This window comes from Camponotus floridanus, unplaced genomic scaffold (assembly GCF_003227725.1).
Source record: "Camponotus floridanus strain SB8 unplaced genomic scaffold, Cflo_v7.5 scaffold25, whole genome shotgun sequence".
NCBI lineage: Eukaryota > Metazoa > Arthropoda > Insecta > Hymenoptera > Formicidae > Camponotus > Camponotus floridanus.
Genome location: NW_020229381.1, coordinates 124023 through 135287, shown reverse-complemented (window position 1 = coordinate 135287; position 11265 = coordinate 124023). Strand labels below are relative to the sequence as shown.

The 11265-nt window shown below is 31.8% G+C and overlaps 1 protein-coding gene and 1 long non-coding RNA gene across 6 annotated transcripts in view; one reads left to right on the top strand and one right to left on the bottom strand.

Annotated features, from left to right (window-relative positions):
• LOC112638131 overlaps window positions 1–7243 on the top strand; it is a 36493-nt gene extending 29250 nt beyond the window's left edge. Inside the window, exon 3 of the long non-coding RNA XR_003122891.1 lies at window positions 7162–7243. This is a non-coding gene — a long non-coding RNA (uncharacterized LOC112638131). The remainder of the gene's footprint in view (window positions 1–7161) is intronic.
• Window positions 6018–11265, bottom strand: part of LOC105249759 (heparan sulfate 2-O-sulfotransferase pipe) — a 46989-nt gene continuing 41741 nt past the window's right edge. For 3 of the 5 annotated variants that reach the window (XM_011255461.3, XM_011255460.3, XM_011255464.3), the window contains 6 exons: window positions 9519–9592; window positions 8181–8387; window positions 7515–7594; window positions 7138–7419; window positions 6730–6884; window positions 6018–6373 (listed from right to left, as the gene is read on the bottom strand). In XM_011255461.3, the coding sequence (XP_011253763.2) occupies window positions 6198–6373; window positions 6730–6884; window positions 7138–7419; window positions 7515–7594; window positions 8181–8387; window positions 9519–9592 (974 nt within the window). In that variant the 3' untranslated portion in view covers window positions 6018–6197. The remainder of the gene's footprint in view (window positions 6374–6729; window positions 6885–7137; window positions 7420–7514; window positions 7595–8180; window positions 8388–9518; window positions 9593–11265) is intronic. The other 2 variants (XM_011255462.3, XM_025409223.1) reach the window with 1 other exon arrangement.

The following is an 11265-nucleotide window of genomic DNA, read 5'->3' as shown; positions in this document are numbered from 1 at the left end:
TAAAATATAATCCTTATACGTTATGTTTTTCTTACGCAATGTATGTACAATATATTATGCGAACAGAGATTTTTTGCGGGAATGTTTTAAAAATACGAATCCTCTGAGGTAGAGATCTTTTCTAATTTTATATTCAAGGATTGTGTATATGGTCGTTTTTGGATGCACAACTGATTTCTATCTTTTATACAGTTCTGCATCATATTTTTGCAACCAGGGATATCCATAAATATTTAGCATCTTTCTCGAATTATGATGATATGCTTCTCAGATGTATTTTTTCATATTTTAAAGTAAGTCGCTTCTTTCAGTCGCATCTAAAGAGTGTGATGATGGCTTTTTCGTTTACCGGTTTACTGTATTCGTTTTGGTGCATCATTTCAATTTATACAAAATAAGAATTTGATATTTTAGAATTTTGATAAGATTATTTTGTTATTATATAATTTTACATACATATATATATATATATATATATAATATATAAACATTAAATATTATATATATATATATATATATTATATATAAAATATTATATATATATATATATATATATATATATACACATATATATAACATTTTTGTAACGTATCAGGTTATACAATTGCATTGTTGTTGCTTTTTATAAATTTTAATCTTATCTTTTTCTCAATTTGCGATCATGTCTTTTCATATATTTAATCTTGGGATTAATGATGCTGTTACAAAAATCATTTTTTCCTCGTGACAGTAACTTATACTATAATTAAAATTAAATATTAAATATCACATCATCATTATTGAGACGCGTATAATGATACACAAGTGAAACAAATTGAATAAGTTGATTGCTAGACAATATTAACTGTGAAATTTTTCGACGTTTGTCTGTAAATTAGCTTCTTGGCTGAATATTCTGTAAAATGTAAGCATTAGAGTAAAATAAGATATTTGATGATAAAACAGATTTATAACAATCTTTTAGTCATCAGTCGTTGAATTCCGTGCACTAATAGAATTTTATAAGATTACTACAACATTACAAAACTTATTATTTACTGTACAGCTAGAAATTATTATTAGAAAAATTTTTCTTTATCGCAATCTAATGGAATTATATTTTGTGCAGGAATTATATTTCTATTCACATTTTTTAAATACTATTGTTTTTTGTATCTTTTAATGTTATCTACATATATTACCGATCGTCTTCCACAAAAAAACATTTTTAATTTTAACTGTTTACAGTAATCTACAAATGAAAGAAATAAAATATCAGCGAATTTCTCACGAGAATTTTATGTAATGTAAAAAGTTTGATTAATACAAAAGTAAAAATAAAAAATTTTATATATATAATGTGCGTTATAAATGTAATAACAATATAAAGATGTTATATATCGTATATGTATTGAGAGAAGTACTGTTATAATTATGTGTATGTACGTCAATACGAAAGTAAATTACCGAAGAAGCACTAATTATATTTGCAACGCATACACACGATACACAACTTCCAGCAAATGCGACATTATTAGCAAGAAAAATCACACCGAGAATATTTTCCTAAAGATTGTTATCAACGATTGTTGATTAAGATGCGATGATTACTAATATAATCGGTTTAGCAATAATTAGATAATTATAGAATTAATTAATAATATAGTAACGATTGAAATTGTGTCTTTTGACCACCGAGTTAATCTTGTCGTACAGTTCATTTTCGTTAGGTATACCGAAAAGAATGGAGAACGTTGAGTGCGTGTACTAATCTCATCGATCACTTTATGTACGGGGCTTTTATATATATTCCTCTACTTTTTAATCATTTTAACGGGCTATAAAAATTGATGATGCGTGAATGAGAATAGTTGTCATCGTTTGTTTATGTTTTAATTCAAGATGTATATCTATGTCTCGAAATCTCTTTCTCTCTTGAATAAGTAATCTTCTCTTGCGATTTGGAAGTAAAAGGATGAATATCTTTAATACATTTGTATAGTTTCTTTCTTCTCTTTCCAGATCGCAGACCATTAGTTGCTCTCGCTGCGATATATTGCTATCATATCCTACATCGTTTATTATGTTGAAATACTTCTAATTGTAAGATTATTATAAACCATATGACTATAAACTCAATCGTGTTTCTCTCTGTAAGTATTTCCATAATGTTATGTTCGATATAAATACAATGTAACCGCATTAATTAACGTTAGAAATACGTCACAATCAAGTAATCCCGAATCATTAATGATAATGTTGTGACAACGAAAAAAAAGATAACCGACTTCAACTTTGGCGAAATATTAATTATATAATTTTTTTTCTTCATATTTTAAACGCACATGATCTGGATAATTTCAATAAAAATATTTTTTTTAAATTTCTTTTTTTAATTCTGCACGAATGCATCGTTTATTTACGCGATAAATGCGGAAGCAAAATGCGTGCGTGTGAAAGGTAGTCATTTCCACAATAATAATATAATCCGATGAAACGAGTACAATACATTCTAACGAGCCTAAAAAAGGACACTCGAAAGATTCGGGATGTAAGCGAAATTTTTGTGAAACAAACTATTTTTCTTGGTCTCCCCATTTATATTTGTACCTTAGCTTAACGTCTCATAACTTTAAAGGTGTTTCTGTCTCGGACACAGAAGAGAGTTCAAGGGAAGTTTAAACATTTTCAACTATGGCAAAAATTATCTATTCACTTTTGCGGATATCATTTGTAATTTTTAAAATAGACCTTGTTATCACGAATATTAGAAGATAAACTGAAGAAATAACAATAAAACATCGATAGTTACAGTTACAGTTGTATAATATTAGTAAAATAATGTAATTACTAAAATAATGTTAGAGCCCTCAATTAGATCTCAAGAATATATTATTAAATATATATAATAAATATATTACTTTTTTATTTCTGTAAAATAGACTTGATTCTTGATATTTATCATGAAATAGATTTTCTTCTTGATATATTTATCACAGAATACTTCTTGATATTTATCACAGAATACGTGCCTAGGAAAATATTAATCCTTTTGAGATATCTATTAAACTTATATTTTATAAATTTGGGATCTGTACACAATTTGAACTACATGTTTACATTATCATTTTATCATCAATGATTTCATCTTACAACGAGATATGTCGATACCGTCCATGTGTCTCTCTCTCACTCTCTTTTTCATCCGTCCCAATCAAATATTTCTGGACTAATAAGAATCAATAATTAATTTGTAGAAAGCTTTACGCCAGGTAATTAATATATTCGTGTTATTGATAAAAAGATGGATCGATGGAAAATGTGCCTGAACGTTTGCCTAATTGTTAGATTATTATAAATCATATGATTGTAAATTCAATCGTGTCTCTTTGTAAGCGTTTCTGTGTCCGAGACGGTGTCGATTAGCGTATATATTTTTCTATGTAGATATATACATAGATACATAGATATATATACATAGATAAGTCGAAATCCACGTTAAATCTTTTGCAATATTGAAAGCTTTCTATTTCCGTTGTAAATGTAATTCAACAATCCGAAACAGTGCATATCAAGGATCGATTATATATTTGAAAATAAAATATTTGATCCTGCAAAGGTATATTTACGAAGGTTTATCGTACAATTTGATGATATTTGAATATTAAAAGATGTAATTATTTTAATGTTGATGGGCGCTGACAAATTCACAGATAAAAATACAAAGTCTGAATATACGTATGTACAAGGTGTTCAATTGCAAAAACGAACAAGAGCAAGTTTGCTTTCGATTATCATGCGATACTCTCATATTACTGTGCAATACCGAATTAATTTCCTTTATTTTCATGAAACATCGAATAGTTAGATCTATGTAAAAATTGCGCTTGTGAAAACCGACTAAACCGACATTTTCATATTATTAGCGTAATATGTTTATTTATAAATATGGTATTGTGTGTCCTATATATTACAAGAAAACTTTGAAAGATTAATGTAATATCTTGCGAAATTTTATCAGAATAACTCTCGACGTTACTCTTCGCCTCGTTCCTTATTACAAAATTATCTGTATTGTTAGACGAAATTATTACGTTAAGCGTTCTTTGTTTTCTAATCGAGTCAATTTATATGCGTATCGTTGTGAGGCGAGAACGCGTGCGTAAATAATGTTGATTGAAAATAGAAGTTAGATATATATGCGCGAAAAAAGGCTGAATATTAAGGAAGGAGTACAATATAACAAATACTTATACATAAACGTATATATATATATATAAATATATATACATCTGTAACACATACACATACACTCATATTCATGTTCTATATATTATTAAAATAATAAATGAAGCGATTCATAATTTTTTTTTGTTTCGCGACTACAAAAATTCGTCTACCTTTATCTCATACTTTTATCCCAACATTAAAATTAAATTGACAAGTATAAAAGAGGGGTGTTTCTGAAATTTTTTACTTATCAAACCGTCTTCAAAATGAACTTTACAAATTATTCATTTTCTCGCTGTATCATTCAATTTACTTATTTTGTCTATTTTGAAATGAAAAAGTTCATATTTCTGTATTAAAAATCTAAACAATATTTGTTGGTTCATCCGCGTCAGAAAATGTAAACATATAAAACGCGCGCAAATGTCATGGTTCGCGTATTTATGAGTCTCATTTTAGAGATTCTCGAAATAAAACGCTATAGTCCCGAACTCATGTGAACTATTTTATAGAATGATGAAGGAGTGCGATTTAACATGTACGCTTCATTCGAACGATACATTTAGACTCGACACGACAAAAAGATCGAGTTAACGTTTACCAAATAATTTATCAGAGCGAGATTGGAGATTTTAAAGTTGATGTTAATCGATAAAGGCACGAATATCGATATCGGCGCGAACGATAAAAGATAAATCATTGATAGCAGATTTTTCTTGGACGGTAAAATAATTCGAGAGGAATGTTTGAAAAATGATTCATCTTTTTTCCTTTAAATGGCAGCGTTTTATTGCAAATAATCGGTGAAAGTACAAATGTGTGTTATGCATTTTCTCTTTACAAAGCGCAAATATTCTAACTGTTTAATCTGCATAATTTCTCTCTGTTATCGTAAGTAACTCCGCGATTAAAATCATGGTTTTATCAGTCTTTGCGTCGTTTCTTCAGCACCAATTTGAAAAAAATCACCACGAAAACGCTCTATTTCGATCGCTGTGAAATATATACGCCTAGAATGATAAATGCGTTCCAAATTCGCGCGTGATTCCTATTAAAAAAAAATAGCAACATGACGTCCGATCGCAGAGACCAAACGGCACTCGTTGAGAGCGTCTCTATTTTTGGATTGCACGTTGCATCCACGTCACATAAGTCTTTATATAAAACGATGAGTCTTCCTCCTCCTTCTCCCGTGAAACTTTGCAAACATTAAACGCTAAATGTACACCAATCTTTCTCCTTTTCTTTTAATAGTCCTTCTAATTGCATTTCGATTATACGACCACATTCTATCTTCGCTTGACACAAGTCAAGATTTTTCTTTTGCATTAGATTATATTAGCACTTTCGACAAAACACATCTTTGTCTTTTTGTCATAGAATAGTAGTCGACAATTTGTAGTGGGCTAGATTTATATTCTCATCAAGATCCTCTAAAATGATCACAGTAATTTAATCATGCTCCTTTTTCTCTTTCTTTGATATTTTATAATTTGATGTCATGAAATTTTATTTCTTCACTGTAAGTTCGTGAAAATTCCTTTAAAAGCAAATTGACAATCGCTAAGGAAACAATTGAAGGAAATATAATAAGTGTATATTCCTTTCTTTGTCTTTGATTTTGTGGAGTAGTCACTGTAATTAAACCTTCAATAAAATATCGTAAGCTCTTCATTTCGACTCGAAATAGTTGTTACTGAAATTGCGATTTCGATAATATCGAAATGAATTAATAAAGAACACGGTATTTTTCGCGAATCTCCGATACTTATCTGGAAATTATTAGAGTCTCTTTCTCTTACAAATAATCAAATTCTCATAGACTAATAATTCTTCAAAACTAACTATCATACTTGTTTAGCAAATCACTGTAATTAATGCACTTATATCGAGATACGTCCTTCTTGGTAATGCTTTTCGCACGTCTACCTTTTAATAAATACACTCACACAATGGACGGAAGATCTTTTTTAGAGATTGCTCGCCAATCACAGAACGTTGGATTGCAACTTGAGAGCTCTGTATTGTCTGTAAAGTCGTTGTTTGCAAAACTGGTAGAATTCGACCTCACGAGTAAAATTGCTGCGCACCAGGTTCTTCACTTCCTCGCTGACTGGCGGTTTGAAGAAGTTCCGGTTGATTCTCGTGAAGGAATTTACTTGATCTGTATGAAAGATATCGAGAAATATCATGTACGATTGAAATAATTATGATAATTAAATTCTTACAAATGTAACATAATATTTAAAATATTAATATATAAAAATATCAAGATATTTTTAATATATTAATAATTACTATTGCATAATAAATAATAAAAATATTAAAAATATCAAGGTATTGTTAATATATTAATAATTATTATTGCATATATATATATATAAGTTACAAAAATGTTTTTAAACTTTTAATGATATATCCTGTATTAATCGTATGCATAAAATAATATCATGTAAATGTAATTATATCGATTGAATTTAATTAAACTAATTTAATTAAACTAATTGATCGATTATTTACCATAATAAACATTGGTGGCTCCCTGGAAGAATCGTGGTATATAATTTTCCAGTACCGTGAGAGTCGTGTTCATGTCCTCCAAGACACCAACCACTGCATAGTGCTTCTCCACCGCCAGTTTGGCTCGTTCCAAAGCACCCACAGTGTTAAAAGGACTTGAAAAGACAAATTTATTAAAAAACACGTTACGTGTTTATATATCATTTTGATAACTATAAAAATTAAATAACATTTTCAAATTGATTAAAGTATTATTATTAATATGTATTATATTACTATGTATATTACATATATGTTATTTAATATATTTAAAAATTATTTTGCATTATTGTGATGTGATATTTTTTTTGATTATTCGATTTTATTTGTAGAGATTCTTTTCTGATATTTTATAAACAACTTTCTTACGTGCATTTCTCGCTGTGCCCACAGAAGAAGAGCGTTTGCCTGCGATGATCGCCGATACCTTCGTGGACTTCACCCTCCAGATATCTACACTCTCGATCGCCCTTAAGAACGCACGACTCGAAGTCCTTCTTAAGCCAATTGGGATCGGGTAGCGGCAGATCCGGGAAGATCTGCTTCCTCTCCACGTAATACCACGGCGCTCTTACATAATAATACCAGGATATGACCCTCTCCACGGGATCGCGGACCACGTTGATGTAAATCGGCTCTGGTAGATGGAATCTGACGACGAGGAGAGACACAAGGAAAGTAGTGAGTAGAAAATTGTGAGTGGTAGCAATCATTCAAATTGCCTAGGCTAATCTCGTGGCACTCACTCTGTGAAGTTAGTAAAGCAGACGTGCTTTACGTAGACAGATGGCTCTGAATAACTGCTGACCATCCTGGCAAGATGAAGCTGAAAATGTATACAAAATAAAGTTAGTTCAAAATTACGTACACATTATACAGCGCTTTCAATGTACTTTGAAAGGACGAGATTCCGAAGAGAGTATAATAAATTCTTTATTATTATTTTCCTTCTTGAGTTACGATTCTCGTAAATAAAGGGATCTTTTCGCAAAATCTAGGCGAAAAATCTAGGCAAACGTCAACTCGTGAATTCGTCGCTTTAAATCGAACGCGCGGATTCTACTTCCTCCGAATGTCGTAATAACAAGATACACGTAGATCGCTACATCCCTTATCTTTATCGCTCTTCATGGCAGGTTTCTATATGAAAAATAAACGACACGTTCGTTTCTCTTCCCTCCCATAATTTTATCAAGAACGAAAGACCCGCGGCGAGCACGAGGAAGTACGAAGAAGAGACGGCACCGTTAGCGCGTGAATCACTTGATCGGACTGGGTATCGTTGTACTTTTCTATCACCATGTAGGGCTCGACGGGATTATAAATTAAGATAGGTAATTACTACGCGAACGTCGTTGCGCGATTGATGATAATTGATTGGGGGCCCCTTCTGGCCGGGGGTCGCTCGTTACCTGTTCGATCGGCGCAAGACGTATGGTCTCGACTCGCTGCACGCGGTCCCTGTTGAACGAAAACGCATTCCTTATCGACAACCTTCTCAGCAGCTCCATGAAGGTCTGCGAACCGACTTTTGGCACGCGATTGAAGAACAGGACCTGCCGGTCGGCCCTTCTCGTATTGTTGAGGGCCTCAATGTCGAGTGTCTCTCGCTCCTCGTACTAGAAGATCCATTAATATATTTTTTAGTGCATTCTTAAATTATCTAATCTAAAAAAATAATTTAAGTTATTTTAGTTTCCTTTATATTCACCAAAATAATTAATATTTAAATATCATTTAATATTATTTAAATATATTCAATATTAATATTTAATATCAAAATTAATAATATTTTAATTTTAATATTAATATTAGCATTAACAATATTTATATTAATATTTAAATATAATTATTATAGAATTGATATTAATATTTCAATATATTGTATAATTCATATATAAAATTGATGCGATACGTCAAAATGTTGAGATAATCTTAAGAGAACGCTCAACGTAAAGAAACATCTGATGAATAGAAATCGAATTGCGGAGAGATATAATTTACCGGCGACTTTAACCATTCATTTTCGGCGCCGACCCGTCATTATCGGGACCCCTCGTTCCCCGCGAAAGGGAGAACACATTGTTTCGCGCGGAACTTTCCGATTCCCTCTCGTTAGATAACGATTCGTGTTATTAGCAAGTCATTCCGCGGCATAAGGCGAACGAAGGTAAAGGCGCTTTAGCGTGAGTGCAGACAAGTAGATACAGAAGGCACACAGCTGGCCGCGTCGCGAATTGCCGATACCCAGCAGCGGTAATAAGCGACCCGTTCTCCTTGTCCTTTTCTCTCTCTCTCTTTCACTCTGATCTTGCGTTTCTTCCGCGTATATTTTTGCCACCAACAGTGAAAAAAAAATACATCGGCCGATGTATTTTTTTTTCTTTCTTTTTTTCTCCCGTTTGCGCGAAACGCATGCTAATTTATTCGAGCAAAGAGTCGCAAAAATTAACGCCTACACACGCGCATATGTATGAGCGAAATGTCTCGTTTACATTTTACGAAGATGGAAAGTAACAGAAAAAAGGATTTTTATAAATTGGATAATAATAACGAAAGTCAATAATAAAAGTATCTTCTTACAATGTAATAATGATAAAGCAAAACAAGCGTCGTCGTCGTATTTACTGATAATTTCATTTAGAATTCTTCCCTCTAAGTGCTATGAATTATTAAGAACGTACTGAATTATTAAGTTATTAAATAATTCCTCGTTGTGTCCAACATGAAATAATAATTGCGCTAATTACCTTTCCTGTAACAGTACGCTGCACATTCGAGTAATGGATGAGTCCGCTTGGGTTGGAATCCGTTTGAACGCCTTCTGAAAACACAGATAATAATGATGAATATATCCCGGATAATGAGATCGATTAAAATAATTCTTCAGTTATAATAATTTAATAATCTTCACTTGTAATAATTTTCAAACAACGTTACAAAAACAGTGTAAGAAGGATACATGGATGAAACGATCAGAAATTCATTTGAAAGGCACCGGCCGACTTTGGTTCGTCACGTAATGCGACTGAGCGAAACGCGGCCGCCAATTTTTTCCTGTCTCGCGGAGAAAACCGCCGATGGATTTGTGTTGTGTCACTCAAGAAAAATCGTCGTCGCGCGCGGAAGTGAACGACGAACTTCGTTTAACGTTTGATAGACAGCCATGTCCTGCGAGTCAGCGAATGTCTCAAGATTCTCTGCCTCCGCCGTCACGACCACGTGGGAAATTGCATGCGTAATGACAGGAGATCTTTGACAGAGACGCGTATGGCCTCTTTCATAAAGCCACAAGATTCAAAAAGAGCTCAACATCTTTTTTCGGAATTTATATTTTCTAATTTCTTAAAGTCTTTAGTACTTTAATTTATTAGTCTTATTTTAAGCACCGTTGACGGTTTCAATGCTGTTACTTAATATTTCGCATCTGTTTTTCAATCATAATATTTTTCATTCGTACATGGAAAAAATATATTGCAATATAATTCTTATAAAAAATCGTGGGGTATTAATATTAAGAGAAATCACGATATTTTTATTCAATAATATATTATACGTATATAATAAATATAACATATATTATATTTTGCAAAGAAATATTGCGTGTAATTATTTAAATATTTTGATGCACAAATAAATAATCATTAACAAATTATAAAATGCATGATTTAAAATTTTTATAGTAAAAAAAATATCTTAATCGTCGTCGTGTATTATATATTCCAGCTTTATAAATGTTGTAAGAGGCGATACATTCCGCGTGTAATTTTTTATCTGTAACATGTTATGATCGATATATAATCAAAGTCTCTCGATAAATATTACTTTCAATAACTGTCTATCCCATTTAACATCACGAAAGAAGAGGATGTGGTACCTCGAACAGTTTCTTGAATCTATTGCTATTTCTATTACACGATTTCATGGATTTACAGTAACTTCGAGATATGACGTATTCCGCCGATACGTCAACGATTCATGTGTCCAACATGACACGCGTGCAGATCTCTCAGATCGAGTATTTTCCGACACTCGTCGGCATTCGTTGCTACAAAGCTACGCCGGAAATACCGTAACAAAATCTACGCGATCCGTTACATGCGTATACAACAATGTCAGAGTTATCTTACAGAGTCAGCGCCGCGGGATTGGTAGGCGTAATTAACGTTGTAATTACACGCTGTTTCTACATGTATACGTATTATTTATAAATGCGCTGGTTAACGCACAATAAGAGAAAATTGACGATTTAATTATCCGATTATGATTTCTCACGAGATGATTGATTATCAGCAACTCTGCGGAATTTATCAAATCTCTTAGATCTTCACGAAAATAAGACTCTCAAATCAAATAACAGTCAGAATGATCGCAATAATTAATTTTTCTGTGAAACTGATTAGTGCGCACAGGATACATTTTTTTTCTTATATATATTAAATACACATATAAAATCTAACAATGCGAGACTTGTTTTAATAAATCCCTCTTATTTCC